The 21,462-nt window shown below is 49.4% G+C and overlaps 2 protein-coding genes across 2 annotated transcripts in view; one reads left to right on the plus strand and one right to left on the minus strand.

Moving 5' to 3' along the window:
* The window catches only part of LOC147645999 (serine/threonine-protein kinase PAK 3-like), a 134,568-nt gene that overhangs the window by 22,984 nt on the left and 90,122 nt on the right, over nt 1-21,462 (minus strand). The window lies entirely within an intron of this gene.
* The window catches only part of LOC147646000 (uncharacterized), a 62,220-nt gene continuing 43,708 nt past the window's right edge, over nt 2,951-21,462 (plus strand). The window contains 1 exon segment of the mRNA XM_086874024.1: nt 2,951-3,636. Within this exon segment, the coding sequence (XP_086730150.1) occupies nt 3,245-3,636 (392 nt within the window). The 5' untranslated portion in view covers nt 2,951-3,244.

Consider the following 21,462-nt stretch of genomic DNA (forward strand, 5'->3'; position numbering starts at 1 on the left):
ACCATTGCTCATTTCAATAGGATAATTAGATTACAGGATGTCATTGAAATAATAACCAACCACACAGCTCCAGCTCCTGACCTTCCCCCCAACCAATCCACTCAGATGAGGAACACAACATTTCACCATGGGATGGGATCACATTATCTATTAGCAGAAGGAGACAGAATTTCTGGAAAAGTAAATGACTCAAACTGCAGATGACAAATAGATGAGAACAGATACCAAAGGAAACAAGAAAGCAGCTCATGAACCAGACCAAATGAGGAAAGGATGGGAATGGGAAACATTTTTGTGCTTCCCCGGCAGACCATGGGTTAAACAAATGCCAGACAGAGCTGTCCCCCTTCAAACCTACACCCCAAAAATCCTGTAACTCGGGGATTCCTACCAGAAAAAAACCTGCTAGGGTCTTCCTGAATTGAGTGAAAGGGGGGATGGGACCCCCAGACTGAGCAGGAGGGGCCTGGAACCCATAAATCCAAGCACGGGGGAGGAGGCTGGAGATTGGAGGGACGATTGGGAAGGGGAAAGAGTGGGAAAAAGAGAGGGCTGGGACCCCCCCAAAGCGTGGGGGAGGGTGCTGGGAAACCCAAATTGCAGCGTGAGGGGGCAATGGATTGGGGGAAGGAGGAGAAAGGGGGAGAGGAGAGGGAAAGGTGGGGCTGGGGTGAAAGAAACGTGGTTCCCTGTCCCACAGCACTCGATCCCTGGAGCGATTCCCTGCGGCTTGTGGGGAGGAAGATCTGCACTGGGGGGTCCCCAAGCCCCCTGCCCATCCCAGCGTGTCCATCTCGCTGGTGCCCTCCAGCTCCCAGCCCGGCCCCGGCCGCCTGCTCTGCTCCCTGATGGATTTCTCCCCTGCCCACATCCAGCTGAGCTGCTCCCAGGGCCAGCAGCAGCTCTCGGGCCACGTGCTGGCCACTGCCGTGCTCCCCAGCGGGGACTGGAGCCAGCAGCTCCTGGTGCTGCTGGAAACCGCCCCCGGCAATGCGGGCTCAGCTCCAGCTGCCAGGTGGAGCACGGCAGCCTGGAGCACCCCCTGAGCCGGCACTGGGGCACGGCCCGGCCCCCACAGCGCCGGGGGCAGGGGCTGGCAGGACACGGAGGGGATTTGGGGCTCCTGGGCTTAACTGGCAGCCCCTCCTTGAGAACCCCTCTCCCCCTGGCCCAGCTCCCCTCATCCCCCTCTCCCAGCCCTTTCCCAGCGGCTCCCGGCCCCGCTCCGCTCACCCCAGAGCTCCTCGCCAGCAGCCGAGAGATGGAGGAGGAGGAGGGCAAGGAGGGGAAAGCGGAGGAGCGGGAGGAAGAGGAGGGGTAGAGGAGGAGCAGGAACTGCAAGAGGAGCAGCAGAGGAGGCCCCATGAAACAAAGAAATTAAGAATTAAGAAGAAATGTTTAAAAGGGGTGTCTGACAAAAACCAGACCCTGACACCCTAATCCACAAGAACAGGAAAAAGAGTCAGACTGCAAGATAAGATAAGGAGCTGGAATACACAAACAAGATGCAAAGGCAAAGGCACCACAGGATAAAGGAGATTCCTGGACCCTAAGCCGGTGAAAATGGATTTGAAGCCCCCCTCCCCCCCAAAAAAGCAGCCAAAGGACTGAAAGGAGCACAGGGCTAATTTTAATATGAAGTGAAGACAGGCGGGGTTAGGAAATTAATATGTATTAGCCGTATCGTGTAACCCTGCTCTGTAAAGGATAAAAACGGGAAAACCCAATCAAAAAGGTGTGCATGCTTTTTGGAGGAGATATCCCCCATGCACCTCAGCGCTGAATAAATTCATACCTGCTCTTATAACTACTCTGTGAGTTATAGAGTTCCTTTTATTCCGCAAATCACCCAGGTGCGTCCATCGCTCTCTGGATCTGCAGCCCCTTCGCGCCGGGAGCATCGGGCCCCGCAGCCCGCAGCTCACCGGGGACGGGAACCTCGCCCCGAAGCTCTTGGGCCGTCCTGGCAGGATTTGTTTACAGGGGAAGGGATATTTGGAGCGCACTCGAAGTATCTTTGGGGACCCCTATTCCTTTTTCTGGGCACGGGCCGGGCAGAGCGATGTCTGGATCTTGCAGGACTCCAAAGCTGAGCTGAGATGCCCGGTACCGGCAGGGGGAGGGGAGCAGCGAAAAGGGGGGAGCCCCGGGAGTGCCGGAGCCTGAAATGGGGGCCTGGAGATGGGGGACCCCGAGAGCCGGGAGTGAGGGGAGCCTGGAGAAGGGGCAGCCCGGAGAAGGGATGAGCCTGCAGAGGGGGAAGCCCTGGGACACCAAAGTGGGGACCCCAGGGAAGGGAAACCGCAGGGAGGGATTTTTTCCTCTCAGTCCTGATGCTTTGGAGATTTTCATGGCTGATGACTTCCAGAGATGGACTTGGGCAGGAGGAACCCTGAATCCTAGGTGGTCACCCCTTTTTTTCCCCCCAAACCAGACTTCTCATGCCCAAGCATTAGACAAATGGAGGAGGCAGAGAGGAAGATGCTCTGGGACCCCCAGGCAGGTGAGGAGGAAGTCACTGCCCCTTTCCCCCTCTCTTCTGCTCCATCTCCCAGCCCAGGATGGCCCCCGGCTGAAGGACAACCCTGCTGCAGATGCCGTCCTACCAGGGACAGACTGGGCAGAGCTCCTTCCCCTTCCCTGTGGCTTGGAGACAAATCCTCCCTCCCTCCCTCCCTCCCTCCCTCCCTCCCTCCCTCCCTCCCTCCCTCCCTCCCTCCCTCCCTCCCTCCCTCCCTCCCTCCCTCCCTCCCTCCCTCCCTCCCTCCCTCCCTCCCTCCCTCCCTCCCTCCCTCCCTCCCTCCCTCCCCTTGTCTTTCCTCTTCTTGTTTCTGTACCTTCTTGATCCCTTTCTTTTTCCCTTTTTTCTTACTGTCCCTTCCTCTCCTTCATCCTTCTCTACCCTCCTTCTTCTCCTTGTTCTTCCCTTCTTCCTTCCTCACTCCTTCCTTTCCTTGTCCCTTCCTCCCCTTGTCCTTCCTCCCCCAGGCACTGAGCTGCAGAGGGAGACCAGGGAGGACAAATCCCCGCAGCAGAACCTCGTGGACGAGGCCGTTTTGAGCAGCTCCAAGGGGCAGGAATCCAATGGGGAGGAAATGCCAAAGGGATCCCCCACAGGGAGGGGCTCCAAACCCATCCCAGGCTGCTCTGAGGAGAAAAGACCCCCCCTTGGCTTCATCCAGAGATCCAACCTGGTGGTCCATGAGCAGCTTCATGCCGGGGAGAAGCCCTACAGGTGCTTGGAATGTGGAAGAGCTTCAGCCACACCTCCCACCTCTTCATCCACCACCAAGTACACACGGGGCAATGGCCCTACAAGTGCTTGGAATGTGGGAAGAGCTTCAACTGCACCTCCCATCTCATCCCCCACATGCGCCAGCACACAGGGGAACGGCCCTACGAGTGTCCCGAGTGTGGGAAAGGATTTCAGACCAGGTCAAATCTCCTCAGGCATCAGAAAACACACACAGACAAGAGGCCCTTCCGCTGCCCCGACTGCGGGATGAGCTTCAACCGCAACTCCAACCTTGTCAGGCACCAGCGCATCCACAGTGGGGAGAGGCCCTACGAGTGTCCCCAGTGTGGGAAGAGCTTCTCACAGAGCTATCACTTGACCCAACACCAACGGAGGCACCAGTAAGGGAAGCCCTGCGAGTGCCCTGAGTGCGGGAAGAGCTTCGTGCGCTGCTCCAGCTCCATCCCCCATGGGAGGATGGGCGTTGGATGATCCCCAGTGACCCCCGTTGGGCAGAGCCCTGGTGATCCGTGGTCCTGGTGATCCGTGTTGGGAAGACACCTGGCTGGGAGGCTCCACATCTTCCTGGCTCCCTGTGGGCACCTGGATGAACACCGGGGCGGGAACATCCATTGGGACACAGACCAGCAATGGGAATTCCTTGGAGGGAGTGGATTTGTTGACTTTCAATCCCAGAAAATCTTTTGCATTCAATCTTATCTTCTGGTGGCATCGAGGAATAACTGGATGGTCTTGGAGGTCTTTTCCAACCTCACTGAATTCACAATTTTGATTTCCTATTGCCCAAGGGTGTCTTCCTCAGCCAAATGGTGATGAAGTGGGGCAAAGATCAAGGTTTTGGAGACAGTGGGGTGGAAACCTCTCCAAAAAAGCTTCTTCCCTCCCACTCAATCACAGGGATGCTCAGTCAGCAGAAAGAAATCATTTTGTTTTGGCCGTGATTTGCTTTTCATTTCTCTTCTTTCCTTTAAAATATCTAATTTTGTGGTAAAAATAAAGACATTGAATTAAGACACGGGTGAGAACATTGAGGGACATAGACATGGTGGGACATGGAGAGTGACATGGTGACACATGGACATGGCCATTCATGGGGACATGGGGGGACACGGGCACAGATGGAGACGTGGGGGACAATGCCAGGGGTGGAAACATGGTGGGGACACAGCCCTGGGTGAGGACATGGTGGGACATGGCCAGTGACGTGTGGGGACATGGCCATGGGCACTGCCATGGGGGGAACTTGCAGGGGCTGTGGGGGATGCTGGGTTTGAGGGAGTTGAGGGTTCCTGGCAGGGACTTGGGGCTTGCTGAGGGCTTTGGGGAGCCCAGGCCGAGCAGCTGCGGCTGCGCTGGGAGCCCCTGGCGGAGGTTCTGGGGCAGCTGCTCAAGAACCCCCTGGCCTGGAGCCCCAGCCGGGCATTGGGCTCCTGGAAGGGAATGAACGTCCTTGTGCCCAGGAGGGAAATCCCAGCACTCCCAGGGTGTGGGGGGCACCTGAGAGGCCACAGCAGATAGCGCTGTCTTCCTCTGTGGAGCCCAAAGAACCTGCCAGCTCAGAGATTTTTGCTCTCCCCTGGAGAGCTTCTCCCTAGGTGAGACACTTTGCTCTCATGGAGAGAAAAAGTGTCACTCCCAGAGGCCTTTGAGTTGAACATGTTAATTTGTTACACCCCATCGGTTTTCCTCCCTGTCAATCCACCCTGATACATGTATCCCAGTTTTCCCCGCCCCTCTCCTTCCCTATATCAACCCCAGGTTTTTCCCCAGTTCAGGCAGCTGCTGTCACTGGCTCCCTTCACTGAGGGCCCTGCTATAATAAAGGCTGTTTCTTGGTGAAATGTCATACAGCTCCCTAGCCTCTCTCCCTGTCGCCTGCACGCTGCCACTGAGCTGAGACCACTCACTGGGCAGAGGACGTGCCTGTGCCCCTGGACAGTCCTTTTCAGGACGGCTTCTTCAGGGTAGTCGTGGCACCCCTGTCATCGACACCACCGCGGCGTTCCTCCAGAACTGCACCTCATAATTCCCAAACTCTGGGATTCTGCCCAGGAAAAGGCTGCCAGGAGCTGCCAGAATTGAGTGAAAGGGGGGATTTGAGGCTCAGATTGAACAGGAGGGATCTGGAACTCCCAAAACCAAGCAGAGGGGTGGGGTGATGGATTGGGCGGCAGTGGGGCAGGGGTGGAAGTGCAGAGGACAAGGGGCGCATGGGAGCTCCATATTGGGTTTGGATTAGTCTCACTCCTCCTTCTTCTTCATCCTGCCTCCTTCTCCTCTCCAGCCCTTCTCCCGCTACTTCCTCTGCCCTCCTCCTCCTCCTCCATCTCTTCTGCTCCCCTGAGCCCAGCGCCCAGCCTTGGATCCCCATTTTTCCAATTCCTTCACATCCCACAGGAGGAGCCAGGATGGAGCCGGGGCAGGCCGGGCTGGGGCAGCGCTGGGCTCTTGGCATGGTCCAGGTACCACCCATGCACCCCCTCCCCAAATTTCCCTGGTGGCTTCAGGGGTCCCAGCCCTTTTTAGGGTTTGCTGGGTGCCATGCTGGAGTTTGGTGTCTCCCAAGGAGTCCCCAGAACAGGGTGACAGATGGAGGAGGACACACGGGGGTCCTGATCCATCCTGGGGCAGCATCTGTCCCTGACAGGGTACCCCCATGGGGTCTCCCCAAGTCCCTCCCCACTGCCCCCCATAAATGGGACAGGGGCGAACTGGGAAGCTTTACTGGGAACACTGGGAGCAGCCGGCCGGGGGCAGAGTGACAGCAGGGCTGGGGACACACACAACCCCTCCAAAATCAGCCCAGGGATGGAGCGGGGGATGCTGGCTGGGCCTGAAGCCATGGGGAGGGGCTGTGGCTGCCAGCAGCTCAGGAGCTCTGTGGGCAGAGAAAAGGGGGTGACACTGGGCTGGGGGCCCTGGGGGAGCACACACGTTCCGGGAGAGGGAGGATATGACCCCCAGGACCCCCCCTCACCTTCTTGTGCAGGCAGAAGCTGAGCCCCAGTGCCAGGAAGACGAAGCCCAACATGGAGCCCTCGATCCATATCAGCATCTTCCTGCGGGCAGTGTACAGCAACATCTCTGGGAAGTCTGCAGGGGTCGGGATCCCCCCTAAAACCTCTCACAGACACCCCAAGCCCTTCCAAGCACCCTTCCACTCTCACCCACCCCACCAGGACCTCTGAAACATCCTCCCAGTCCCTTCCCAGCCTCCCCAGGATCCACCAAAGCCCCTCCTGTTCCTATCAGGATCCCACAGCCCCCTCCCAGTTGCCCCTCACCACCACAGGAGCCCCAGGACCCCCTCCCAGTTCCTTCCCAGCCCCACCAGGACTCATCAGGAACCCTCTCAGTCTTCCCAGTGCAATGAACCTCATCCCAATCCCTGCTTTCCAATCCCCAATCTCCTTCCAGTCCCTCCAGGCTCACTCAAATCCCTCCCAGTGACACCCAGCACCCCTAAACTCCCTCCCAGTTTCCACCAGGACCCCCAGAACCCCATCCCACCCTCCCCAATAACCTTTAATCCCCTTCTCAGCCATTCTTGGCCCACAAACCCCTCTCCCAGTTTAAATCAGTCTATCTCAAACTCCCTCCCAGTTACTCCCAGTGTCGCTCTATTGGGAACGGTGAGAAGAACAACACAGACTCTCTTGTGAGTTGAACAGGAGAGCTCTTAAGGTTTATTACCTCAGATCTTTTTTTATAGACCGATACATGAAAGTACAGAAAGGTAAAACTTATTGGTCAGTGAACTAACACATCACCATCATTGGTCAGTGGGGTACACCACCCCTCGACCTTCTCTTGCAAGAAAACACGAAACTGACAAACAGCACCTGCAAGGCTGTCTTCTGTCTCTGAGGATTGTTTTAATTCCTCCCCATGATTTCCCAGGCCACTTTCTCAGGCGGGACTGAGAAAGTTATGCAGCCTGCTATTCCACAGGCACTGCGCTCCCTACTTTTGCTCATAGTTAACATCCATACTCCCCGCACACCCCAATCCCCCTCTGGGCCCCCCCAGTGCCTCCCCCGCTGCCCCCGGCGCTGTGGGGGCCGGGCCGTGCCCCAGTGCCGGCTCAGGGGGTGCTCCAGGCTGCCGTGCTCCACCTGGCAGCTGGAGCTGAGCCCGCATTGCCGGGGGCGGTTTCCAGCAGCACCAGGAGCTGCTGGCTCCAGCTCAAGGGCACCAGCGAGATGGACACGCTGGAGGGTACTGGGAGAGAGGGGGACACACTGGGATCAGCTGGGTGTGAAATGGTGCCAAGGCCGGTCAGCTCTTCCTCAGCTCCACGCTGGGATTGGAACACACCTCAGGAGCAGGATGACCCGAGGTGTGGCTTAGAGCAATGCTCTACAGCACTTAACAGCTGTCAGACACAGTGTGGAGGCAAGAATGGGGGGAAGGTCTTTTATATTGGGGTTCAGAGAAAGGTTTAACCGCCCAAGGGTCCAGGGACAAAAGACACAGAACACAAGTGTACAGCAATTTATATATGGGGAGGGCTCAGGGGTGGATACAAAACTTCAACCAGTGAGGGATATCCTGGGGAGGGGAATAGGACACATGGACCAATGGGGTGCTGTGGATTAGGGGATTTCCAAAGGGGACGTCCAAGCAGGGGGTTGGCATAAGGCAGGATTGACAGGGAACATTTGGGAACAAGGGGCAGGGTGGACAAGATTGATAGGGAAGGTGCTGGAAAAAGGGGTTGGGATACAATGATGGGCAGGGCAGGGGAGGAGATAACTTTGGGTTAAACCAACAAAGCAGGGGGGTAACAGCCTGGCTCGGCTGCAGGGGGGTCCCAGGGTGTGAGGATGGGGGTTTGGGAGGGTTCCAGTCCTGGATACAGGGGTGCACGGGGGTCCTGCTGCAGCGGAATGGGAGTTCAGGGGGATCCCTTCCTCTGTTCTGGGGTTCAAGGGGTCCCAGTGCCTGAAAATGGAGGTTCAGGGGGGTTCTGGTGCCCAGGAATGGGGGTTCTGGGAGGTTTCCATTCCCGAGAATGGGGGTTCAGGGGATTCCAGGTTCCAGATAAGGGGGTGCAGGGGTTTTTGGGGGTGGGTAAGGGAGTTCCAGGGTTCCCAGTGCCCCGAAATGAAAGTTCAAGGGGGTCTCTGTGCCCAGGAAGGGGGGTTTGCCCGGAAATGGAAGTGCAGGGGTTCCCCATTCCCAGTGTAATAAATGGAATTGATTCGTGCTACTTAAATTGCAACTGTTACTAAAGTTATCATTAGAAACGATCAAGAATCAGTGTTATAAAGCAGATGCACCCCTTTGCAGATGTTACATGTCAAAATTAAGGTACAGGATGTAGTTTAGAAAATAAATGGTCAGTAAAATCAGAAAAAGGAGGAAACTTATGGGAAACATTAATGAATATGTATAAGCATACAGTATATAAGTTGAGCTTGAAGTGCTTTGTTTCGTACGTGAGGTGAGGTGAGAAGCGTCCCCCCTACACCCCATCAGTTTTACTTATGCCTTAAGCATTTGTAACCACTGGCCAATTATATTCACATATATATATATATATATATATATATATATATATATATATATATATATAAAAATATCTATCTGAATATATCTACTAAATTGTATCTCTTTTTTACTAAATTGTATTCTTTTACTAAATTCTATTCTTTTATTATTTTGTATCCAATTTATTAAGCTATGTTATCAATTAATTACATTTGATTGTTTGGAAATTTGAAAGTCATTTATAACACTACTATATCAAAAGCAGTTAAAAGTGATTACAAACTGTGCTATATCAAAATCGTTCTGATTATAATAATTTGCAAAAGCCAGCACATAATAGCAAAGGGCAACAACAACATAGTTCTTTATCACAAACACAGGGCAGGTTTTTCCCTTGCATGGAGCACTTGGGCCTTCCCCGGGCCCCTTCTGCCCTCCCGCAGAACCAGAGGCATTTTCCAGCGCACACAGTTTGTAAGCAAGAGCCGGCTGCAGCCCAGAAGGCTCCAAGCGCCTCCTTCCAGGCTGACTCTGCAGATGCCGAGGCTGCTCTGGGCTCTGCCAGGCTCTGCTGGGGCTCAGCTCTGGGCGAGGCTGGGCCCGCTCTCCCCTCGCAGTGCTCCGGGCAGCTGAGTCACAGCGGGAGAAGGACAGGACACCTCAAGGGATTGAGGTTTAACAGGGATTTTATTCAAATAACTGCCATAACAAACAGGCTGTCCTAACCTACTCTAACTAACTAACAGTGTTAACTAACATAACTAACTACTTGTCCTAACTACTATAACGAAAAGTTGGCCTCCAGGGCTTCATCTCCTCCTGCGCTGCTCCCTCAGTTGCTTTGCTGCAGTGATCAGAGGGGTCAGGCTGGAGAGAGGCTTGGCTGATGACAAAAATGGGTGCTGCCCAAGGGATAAAAAAGAAAGAAATGAACTGTTACTTTCCAGACTCAAGTTCCTCACAGGCTCTGTTGCAACAGGACAAAGGGGAATGGTTTGAAAGTCAAGAGAGGGAAGCAGGCTCAGATTAGATGTAAAGAAGAATTGCTGTAGCAGGAGAGTGGGGAAACACTGAGAGAGGGAGCCCAGAGATGTGGGAGGTGGCTCCTCCCTGGAAACATCCAGGCTCAGGTCAGGCAGGGCTCTGAGCCACCTGATGTGCTTGAAGATGTCCCCGCTCGTGGCGGGGCACCAGCTCCAGATGAGCTCGACAGGAGCCTGCCAAGCCAAAGCAGGCGAGGATTCTGCTGGCTTTGCGTGTGAAAAGCAGCGGGACTGGAGATGATGGGAGGGGGGCCCCACAAGAAAAGCCCTCCCTGGCGCTGCCGTTTCCCCCGCAGCCGCTTGGCATTCACCTGCAGCAGCTCCTGGGCAGAGAAGCGCCGCTCCTCGTCCGGCTCCAGGCTGCACTCGAGGAAGTCCCGCAGCAGAGCCGACAGGCGCCTGGGCTCCTGCAGCTGCGGGCTCCCGTTCTGCCGGATCAGAGCGCGGGCCTGCAGGAAAAGCAAACACAGCGCTCTGACAGCTTCCTCCACACCCACACGTGCTCACATCCAGCCCGCTTTCTCTGCCCCAGCTCCCCGGGCACTTTCCTCCCTGGCACAGATGCTGCTGCTCACAGCTCATTCTTCTGGGCCAGCCAAAAAACCCAAACCCTGGTGCAGCCACAGCCATTGTCTTAAAAACGAGATTCACTTAATAAATTATAAAAAGAATTTAATATAAACAAAAGACAATTAGGAGACAAAAGAAATAAAGCAAAGGGTTAAAACGGCCGGGTGCCCTGGTGGGTTACCAGGAACACACCTGGTATCTCAGGAGTGTCCTTTTTATCCCCTCTTTGCTGTGAGAGGTTAATGCATATTCAAGCATGTCCCCTCCCTGGTTCCACTTTCTTGGATCATGTTATTTTCTGCTGGTCAGCATTATTTTGGAGTTTGGTTTCTTTTTTGCTGCAGATGGTCACTTGTTGATAACAGCCTGGGCCCCTCATCCTTCCCCTGAGGGCAGCTGGTCTTCATATCTTCCGCTGATAACAGTTTGGGCTCTATTGTTCTCCTGATAACAACTTGGGCCCCACTGTCCTTGCCCTCTGGAGTTTCCTTGCCTTGTACCTAGGAAATTCTTTTAAACTTAAGACTTGTTAGCATAGCTAAAAAGTATTTAATATATAATATTCATCTGCGAAAGCCAATATCACAATACAAATTTATAACAAACCCCTCCTCTTCTTTTTTTATAAATCATTTGGCTTGAGCAATAATTCTTGTTTTCCAGCTTCTAGCACTCGTTCATTTTTCTCACAAATCAGTTTAGCTTTTTCCAATAGATCTTTCACATTATTTTGTTTTCCTAATACCATGATTTTTTTTTTTGTGCCATTCTAGATGTAGCCAATTTTGAGTCTGTAGGCATTACTACTATTTGCATGCCTTGCACTACTTTGGTGATTAGCCAAATTAAACAGGGGATTAAACAAGGAAGAAATATTAAACCAGCTGTAGCACTGCTACAAGGAGAAGAAACTTAGCTTCTTCTACTACTCTATCCCCAATATATTATCTCACCAGTTAGTGGTCATTACTGGTTTTCATTTTTGGACTGGCACATGGGCCATTTTTCTGATATCCTTGGCGATATCTAGAACGGCATTTTTATTGTCATTGAAAACAACAATTTTATGTATTAATTTTCTGACAGAACACCCCTTCTTTTATCTAATAAATAGTCTAAAGCCAGCTTATTTTGATATATTGCTACTGGCTTTCATCACTGACTGGCTATTAATTCTATAGCTCCAGCTGTTTCACTGGTTATGATTTCTACAACAACTTGGAGTTTCATAATGCAAAAATTGGGGTTCGATATCTCCAACTTCCATCTTGTGCCCAAGAATGTTTCTAATATGTGTTCAGGGGCTATTTCTCATCTCCCCATTTTTGAGGTACTCAGACTATTTCCTTTTATTTCTTTTTAGGGCCTCAAAAACCAACACCCCCAACTAATTTCTGTCTTGTCCTGACAAAAAGAAAAATCCTAGCTGAATCATTCTCAGAGTACAATTCCCCTTCCATTGCGAAGGGAGCTTTGGGTATGCCCTTTTCTCACATATCCCAAAATAAGACCTCTGGTGCTTTCTAATAGTCATTTTTCTGTTGATTTATATTTCCTCAAAATTTGGCTATTTCCAGAGTAAGGATTTTTCTCTGTACTATTACACTGGAAGAATCTGGTTCTATTACTATGTACACAATTTTTTCTTTTACTTTCCTTGGGGTCTAATACCGAGTTGGTTTCTCTGGAACTTACTATGTACAAGTTTTATTACCAGCTTTATACTTTTTACCAGGAGTATTTCTCACTTCATGAAGAAGTTTTCTCCATTTAATTGCTGTTTGAGCTTTGCTTACATGTCCTGATGTGAGGTTAATACAGGTTTAGGTTACTGTGTTGGCTTTATCTTTTCACTTACCATTTGCTCTCTTACCAAGTCTTGGTTATTTCTCCTGGCAACAACTGTGAAGAAAATCCATCTTTTTCTCCTTTTTGGGCAGTTGTTTTCTAATCTGTTACTACTTGTTCTTAGATTTTCTGTAGTCTAATATTTTCCCTTTATGCATACAGGTACTTAATTTGGATGGGTTATAGCAGTGATTATTGATACTGGTGTGGGTAATAAGAAAGAAACCCCGGTGTCATTCCATGTAAAGCTTTTGATAGCATTTGTAACATGGCTTTGCTGGTGTCCCAGAAGGGAGAAGGATAAGTGACAGAAGAAGGAATAATAGGGGTCCAGTATGGCTTACACCCCCACCAATCCTGCCTATGAGGTTGCAGCTCACAGCAGGTGTTTTATATTCTTCTCGGTGGCGAGTTGTAGTGGTCAATCTGGTCTTGCCCCCTTATTTCCTTGTCACTTCCTCTTTTGTAATTTCCAAGCAAATTTCTTTTGACACCTTTTAACAGCAGTTTCCCACCGTTCTTCAGGTACTTCCCACTCAACACGCACTAGTAATTTCCCATCTGTAAAAAAAGTTATCATTTAAGTTATTCTTAATAGATTTGACACCTCACACTTCCTGCAATGAGAGGCTTAACTTTGTGGACCACAATACCTATTATTCTCTAATTTAAACACTTATATTTAATCCAGATAACATGTCCCGTATTGGGATGATTTAGACAAGGTATATGGTGTGGCACTGATGGAAGTTGTGGTTCTCCCCCCTCCTTTATACAAATCACAGGCAAAAGTAAAAATATACGAGGATTTCTCAACCAAAATAGCCCCAGTCCTCCTATTTGGAGTGGGAGTTTTCCTCCCCAAGGTGGATATCAAAGTGTCCCAGAACTTATCCAGGCAGGACTTGAAACTACTGATACAGGCTTGGTCTTACTTCCCAGTTAGGCGTGATTCTTAGCTCATTCCTTGGATCAGTTCATTGCCGCCGGTCTCTGCTCAAGAGTACATTTGGTATCACTCGGTTTGGGTGTTACAGTCCAGTCCTCAGCTCTTTTGATCTTATTGGTGTGAATCCAACTTCACTCTTTGGTCCAGATTGCAGCTTCTCTGCCTTAATTATCAGTAGTACCTGAAAACAATTTCTTAATAACACAGGGAGAATGAAAACATCACATCAAAATTTTCCATCAGCGAAATTTAACAGTTAACATAGGAGCCAATCTCTTTCTGCACGTTCAGATTAGTTAAACAAGAAAGGCTAGGTTAGTTTTGACTTCAAATAAATTACATTCATTACCTTTTTTACCTTTTGGTTACTATTTACTTGTTTAGCTTCACAAACTTCTTTTATAGGTTTCTTAGAACAAACCCCTTCCTTTTAACAACAAGAGTAAAAGAAAGAGAAGAAAAAAATAAGAGAGAAAAAAAAATCCTATTTCAAGAAATTTAAACTCCTTGATGAGGTTTTCAGAATCTAACGAGCAAGATTACTTTTGCTTTGGTCTCATCATCCACCCGTCTGTTTCTCGGCCTTTGTTCCGTTCCTTTCCCATTGACAGCAGTTTTTTCAGGCTATCTCTCTCCCCCACCCCTGCTGCCGCAGCTCTGGGCCGAGCAGGCTGTTTCAGCCGCTCGCTCTGCAGGGGCCCACTGGCGTCCTTGCCAGTCACTTGCGTGCTGACCCTGGGGCAAAGCTGGTGTCCCCTCTTTCCCTGCTGTGCCGTCCCTTCACACACAGGACTGGCATTTTCAAACACACTCAGCTCCCGCCACTGCCGAGGGGCAGAGCCCGCAGTCCACAGTGCTCTGGTCTGGGGCTCCTCTGCTGGGAAACCTCCTCGCTCCTCAGTGGCAAACCTCACCCCGCACCCCTGGAGACCCCGGCACAGACAGGGCGGGTCCCGCTCCAGCAGCGCCACTCACGAACCGCGCTCTGCACCCTTCACATCGGGTGGGAGAGGACCGGGAGCCGCCACACCGGGCCCTGCTGTTCGCCACTCACAGGGACCGGGTCCTGCTACAGCCGCTTTACATAAAAGCAATAAAACAACACCTAAACCTAGCAACTCTTAACCCAGCGCTCCAGATGCTCCTAACATCCCCTATTTCGGGCACAATTCTCATCTCTAATCGCGCTTGAAAGTTTTTCTCCCCACAAGCCAGTGCTCACTCTTCGCAGCCAACAAGACACTTCTCGCTCTCTTTCTAAAAATCTTTACAACTTTAATGAAAAGAGACGCAAACCTCTCTCTTTCTCTTTGCCACTATTATCTCGCCACTCTTTACACCACATCCCTCCAGAATCTCCACTACACAAATTACTTTGCTTCAGAATAACAACAAATTCTAACACCTCCTTTTGGGGACCCTCCCCAAAGCCATCAAAGGCGCTAGACACAGAGACCAGTCAGCTAGCTAGCTCCTTTTACCAACTAAAACAAACTTGCAATTTCTATTTCTTCTGCCTTGAACAGATCTTCAGTCAAGCTAGAAATGAAGACACAGACATCATTCTTCTCTAAGTTTTCTTCTACAGGTACAAAGGAGTCTATCCTCACACAGCTGCTTAATGTGAATAATCTCTAGTGTAACTTTTCTCATGACAAGATATGATCAGGTCTTTTATTCTTACAGGCATTTAGATACATTGACAAGTTTCTGACAATACCTTTATGTTTCAACAGTACTTGCAGCTTATATACTATGAACAATCTATAGCAAGAACCAGTCTTACAATTGTTTTTGAACTCTTCTTTCACAAAATAAAACTCATCTCTAAATTAACACATGTACTTATTAAAATAGACCAAGTTTAGAGTCTCCACAATCCTCTTCTTAATTCGAAACACCAACAATCTTAATTTTAATCTTTTAACTGGGTCCACTTCTGCTTCTGTAATAAGCACAGCTGCAAAACAACACAAGCACTCCTAGAGACGTGTGCACTCTCTTGGCAAATTCAAAAGAACAAGAAATCATGGCAGTTCTGAGCCTGATCTTCAGCTAAACACACTATCACAATAACTCCTTAGCAATCCTCAGAGAGATGATCAGCATTTCATATCGTGAAAAGAGACAAAATAATTTTCAGCAGCAGTAAAAAGATTTTCAACAATCCACAGGATTTTGCTTTTAGGCTGGCACCAGGTTCTGCTGTTAAGAACCATGGGCTGTGCCCATCAGCACGGGACACAAACAACATTAGGGTTAACAGCTCTAACACTTATTGACAACCTGATAAGTTTTCACCTCAAGAAGTGACTACTATGCAAATTACTGTAACTTGCCTTTAAAATTATAATCAACCACAAAATTCTACGATATTCACTAAAGTAAAGAAATTGGAAGGCATACTAAGAAATGGGTTTGTTTCTCTACAAAATAAATATTGCAGTCACTCAAGAAAAAACAGAGCTCACTTCTTTTCCATTTTCTCCCAGGATGCATACTCTTCCTGAAATCTCAAATTTTAAGCACCGACACAACTTATTGCTGTAGAAGACCACAGCACCATCATACACGGAATTCTCTCAGAACCCGGTAAAACAAAGGCTTGCAACTTGCAGCTCCCTTGGTTTGGAGCTGATACCATACGCCAGTACTGCTCCATATCTCACTCACACATCTGGCTAAGAAAAAAGCTCTCTGAGACAGTTTGACACCAGTCCTTACTCCCGAAATCACAGAACTTAATGTGCCCGAGGTCTCATAAGACCCTGGCATAGAAAACCTGGGTCCCAGAGGGACTCACCCAGCTCTCTCACCATTGGGCATGTTCCCGGCCTGTTGCACAGCTTCAGGAGGTTCCAGGAGTCACTGAGAGCTCCTCCAATCCCCCTGTGCCTGGAGCAGGGAACCCGAACCAGCATCTGTGGTTCAATCCAGCCTGCCCACAGCCGCCTAAACACAGCTCTGGGGCTTGAGAGCTCCAAATAAGTTTAAACAATGCAGGGGCACCAAGACTTAGAAGGCCCCTGCCCTCACTTTACTCAAAAGGGATGAGCTGAACTCATCCCCTCAGGGCACCCTCCGTGCCCTGATCTTATCAGGGTTCGGCCCGACTCACCGCTGGCCGGAGCTCCAGGAGTTCCCTTGCACTCCTGAGGCTGACCCACCCCTCCGCCCCAATAGCTCGGCAGGGAGTAGCCCTGGGAGCACCATCTCCCAGGAAAACCTCTCACCGCTGCTACAGTGGGGCAAAGAAAACTTCTAAAAAAAACCAAAAAAACCAAAAACCAAACAACTTCAAACGCTGAATCACATACCATGTCACCAAAGCGACCCCTCCCCCGCAAGCAGCTCTTGTTGCCCAGGGGGGAGGAAAGGCACGGAGGGACCATCGCCACTAAAGATAACCTTGGCTCTGCTCTGAGACCAGAGCTGCTATCCCACTGAGAACAGATTTGATACAACACCCCCGCGGCTCCTGGGCTACAAGCCCCAGTTCTGGTTTGCCACCCCGGGGCTCCAGGACAGGAGCTCGCAGGGAGGAAGCGAATCCCTCCATGTGTCCCCACTGTGATCCAGTCCCTGTGGAAGCACTGACCCGTGTTCACTGTTACTCCAACACAGCACAGAAAACCTTTCCTCTTTAACAACACAATTCCAAAAAAAAAACCCCACAAACTTCAATGCAACAATCACACCTATTTACGCATTCTCACATCTGTTCATTCAACTCCACCCAGTCACAGCAAGACAATAAGGTGCTCTTTACTTCCCTTGTTAATATCCGCCCATGGGCGCTGTAATATGTCAAATATCCCAAATTTCTTGGATTATTCCTCAATTTGGCAGTTTTAAATCCAAATTTCTTGGATTTAATCCTCAACTTGACAAAGTTTTACAGAATACACATTTTACTCTGTTTTCCCAGTGGATTGTGCCAGGAAAACCTTGGGCTCCCTTTCCCGAGGGGCTCAACCCCTCCCCTGAGACCCAGTCCCAGTAACCCCGGGGGTATCTTGCAACCCCCGCTTCCCGCTCCCCCAAAGATTACTTACAATCCGTCTTCTTCTTTGGGTCTTCGTGCACAAGAATTATGGAGCAAAAATACCGCGGTTTTATGGAGCCTTTTTTCCCCTTTCCTTTGCTTTATTCCTCTCCTTCTTGTCCTCGGGGTTTTGTGTAGGAGACGCTTTCTGGGGACGGTCAGAGACACGGCAAAGACCTCTATAATCGAGTTAAGTGTTAGAAGTTTATTTCAGGGCGTGGGGTAGAGAGATATAGAGAGAGAGCAAGAGAGGGCAAGAGAGACAGAAAAAAAGAGAGAGCGCAAAAAGGAGAGTGAAAAGAGAGAAGAGAGCCCGGAAAAAAGAGACCGAGCTCTTCTATACCACTACTTATATAACCTATACCTTTGAATATTCTATTCCTTAACTAACCAATCTTTCTAAGTATACTAATTTAGTAACATTTGTGTACAACCTATAGAAATCGCTATTTTTGCATATTTTTAGTTATCTCAGGGTCCTTCAGACCTTTCCTTATAAGGCTGGGATGAGGGGTCTCAGCTTGGTTTTATTGCAGGAAAGAATGTGTTCTGGCATACCAGCCCGGTTGGTTTCTTTGAATTATTCAAACCGTGCTATCATTTGTATTTCTTCCTTAGCCTTTCTGGCTACAAAGTCACATTTATAATTTCTTTCTAATTCTACCTTCCCAACAGTTTTGACCTGCAGCCGCTTGGTCCACGCTAGGAGAAACAGAATGGGATCTGCTGAACTCAGCAGGGGCGCGCCTGTTTCCCCGTTCTGGATCTCCGGTGGTCCTAGAGGTGAGGTGCTTATCCCGGACAGAGCCCCCAAAAATTCTTAAAAACGAGATTCACTTAATAAATTATAAAAAGAATTTAATAAAAACAAAAGACAATTAGGAGACAAAAGAAATAAAGCAAAGGGTTAAAACGGCCGGGTGCCCTGGTGGGTTACCAGGAACACACCTGGTATCTCAGGAGTGTCCTTTTTATCCCATCTTTGCTGTGAGAGGTTAATGCATATTCAAGCATGTCCCCTCCCTGGTTCCACCTTCTTGGATCATGTTATTTTCTGCTGGTCAGCATTATTTTGGAGTTTGGTTTCCTTTCTGCTGCAGATGGTCACTTGTTGATAAGGGTCCAGGCCCCTTATACTTCCTCAGAGAGCAGATGGGCTTCATCTCTTTCCCCCTTACCAACGTCCTGGTACCGGCTTTTTGGTAACAGTTTGCTCTCCATTTCCTGCTGCTGATAATAGCCTGTTTTCCACAGCTTGATCCTCCCATTGTCTTGCCTGTTGGAGTTATCTTGCCTTCTCCAGATGAGACATATCCTTACCATTCAGAATTCCTATCTAAGCCTGTAACTTGCTAAGAGAAAAGAATATAGTAAAAGCATATAATATATTTATCAGAATAATTGTGAAAAGCCAATATTTACAACATTAATTCACAACATCTGGTACCTGCTATGAATTCATCAGGTTTCCCAGGGTCTGGTCCATGGTGTTGCAGGATTTGTTCTGGTGGTCGTTCGTCTTTTCCCCATTTCTGGGTGCTCCCTCCAGCCAGGGCAGCATCAATTGTCAGCTTTTCTCTCATTAAATCATCACGTACTTGGATTCCCAACTGATTTCCCTGAACTTGTGGTAGCAAATAAACCCCAGTGGTCTGATACACCCTATATAACATAGACAGTGACAGCACATGTTGGAGTGGGGACAGGGATGATTCCCCCCACTTGTTTTAATGAAGTTTTCACAACATTCTCCATTTTCCTTTGCAGTTTAACCAATTTCTGCTGCAGAGTCAGATATCCTCACAATGGGCTGTGCCTTTAGCTGTACAAATTCCATCTGTGCAAGCAGGCAGAGCTTGGGCTGAGGGGCAAAGGGAATCAGCCCAATTCCTCCTGCAGGCAGGAAGCCCCTGGGCCATTGTGCAGGCTTTGGGTCATCAGTGTTAATTTGCATTTCTAAAGCTCCTCTCCTGGCTGCCTGGAACAAAGCTTCTCTTCCAGGGCAGACATCCCCTGACTCACATGTGGCCCCACACAGAATCTGCTATTTATTTTTTTAAACAATATTTTATTAACTCTTTATCTGTTAAAGCGCCAACTTTAAAGCTCTTCTAGTTTTCAAAGTGCAGCTTAAGGGTGAACATCGAAAAACTCATACCATCATTTTGTTATCACTAAGAGTCACGTTCAAATATAAAACAAAAATGAGAAAGCAATCAAGTGTTTTCTTTTTATTCTCCTAGGACTAAAAACTGATTCTCACACCACTGGCCCAAACAGAACCAACAATAGAGAAGTAAAATTATTACAAAAAATTACTCTATCGGTGTAATCCTTTCATTGAAACTGAGAAAAGCAAAAACTATTCAACAATGTCTTTAGAAAGAAAAATAAGGCATTACTTGATTCTGGCCAGAATGTGCAACAGGAATAATTTCATGCACACTTAGGCTGGGTGTGCAGAGAAAATCATTCCATGACACAGGAGTTTGACTAGATTTTTCCTAAATTTATACAGTCTGACCCCATAGAAATCCCTTGGTTTATTGTTCATTGGTTTGAAGGTGTGGAGTTGTTAGGATTTGGTTTCCTGTTGCACCCGGATTTCTGTGCCTGTGATGGGAATTAGGTGGGCACTCCTGGATTTCCTGCTCAGCCTTTTCCAGACCAGGTGTCTCCAGCTGTGCCTGGGGAAGTGTCTGGGTCAGATGTTGGTTGATGTTTGCTGCTGGGTGTTGATGTTTTGTTGATGGTCGTTATCTTGGGGGGAATCTTTTGGGCTATTCCCAGTCTGTGGAGATGTTAATTTCATCTCTGCTGAGTGGTGGAAAAGGAAGATTAAAATTCCTTTCCCCAAGGCAAAGGCAAACCAAGTCCCTTTAGAGAAATAAGATTTGAAGCCATTTTCAAGTTGGTCTATTTTGCCAGCAGCTAATCCCAGGCAGGGCAGAGTGTGAGTGTAATTGAGAGGCAGAGTGGAATTGTCCCGGTGCCTTCCCCAGCAGCTGTGGCGAGGGCAGGCACAGAAAGGCCTGAAGCTGCAAGAGTGAGAGCAAGGATTGTCCCGCAGTGGCTGGAGATGGCAAAGGAGGGTGCCCAGGCCGAGGATTTGAGCAGAGGATCTGTGGGCAGGCGCAGGGGCTTCCCCCGCTGGGGAGCCCTGGCTGCTGCTGCGTTGCCTTCAGTGCAGGCTCAGGGGTGGCCTGTTTAATATTCCCTTGCAGTTCAGATTTCTGAGTCTGGAAGAGCCATGGCTGGGGCATCAATCATTTTATTTTTCTCATTTTGTCAAGTTTTGTTTTCTTTCTTATGTCCACTCCATAACATTGAGACTATCTGGGGAGAAAAAAATTCATGTAATGTTCTGGGTGGAAGAGAGAATCCTCAATCCAGCTCCTGCAATTCCCTGTTAATTGTAAGAATTGTACCAGCTACATTTTAGTCCTGGGTAACATTATTTCTTAGTTTCCCTGGACTCTCTCAGAGTCAATACACCACAAGCCTTCAGTCAAAATAGGTCCCAAATGTTTAACCATTTTCTCTACCGTTTGCTCTTCCTTTTTTTTCAGATACTGAAAGCTGCTTTTTAGCCTGAAAATGAAGCCATTTCACAGAGGCTTCCTCTGCCTCTTCTCCTTGTCCTCCTGACTGGATCAAGTCATCCACATCCTGCATGAAGCCAGTCCCTGGGGCTGAGGTCAATTCCTTTGGTATTTCCTGCAAGGCTTGCCCCAATCAGGCCGGTGCTTCCGTGCATCCCTGCAGAAGGACCGTCCATGTCTTGAGCATTTTCCCTTCTAGCTCTTGTTGCCAGCCCAAGGCAGAATTGTGTTTGCATCCTCTGTGAGTGGGCAGATCCCCAGAAAGCATCTTTTGCATCAAGTTGTGAATGGCAGCAGTGTGAGGAGGGCACCTGGTTCAGGCTGGTGTAAGGATCTGAGAGTGTGGGGTGCCTCGGTTTCATCATCTCATTTCTTCTTCTTGGGTCCTGCAGCATTCTGTGGATTCCATTGGATTTCTTGTTTGGCAGGATAGGAGCATTCTAGGGAGCCATCCCTGGCTCCCCAAGCCGTGCCTTGAGCAGGACTCCCAGACAGGCTGTGAGCCCTTCCTTCCCTCCCTTGGAACAGGGGATTGCTTTTGGACACCTCTTGTCCTGGTTGCTTCAGGGAAATTTGGAGAGGCTCCATATCTAATTTTGCCAATTTCCCTGGGGCTGCCCACACTTGTGGGTTCACTTCAGCCTAGGCTCTGCCAG

Source organism: Cyanistes caeruleus, unplaced genomic scaffold (genome assembly GCF_971803275.1).
Source record: "Cyanistes caeruleus unplaced genomic scaffold, bCyaCae1.hap1.1 HAP1_SCAFFOLD_135, whole genome shotgun sequence".
Taxonomy (NCBI): Eukaryota; Metazoa; Chordata; class Aves; order Passeriformes; family Paridae; genus Cyanistes; species Cyanistes caeruleus.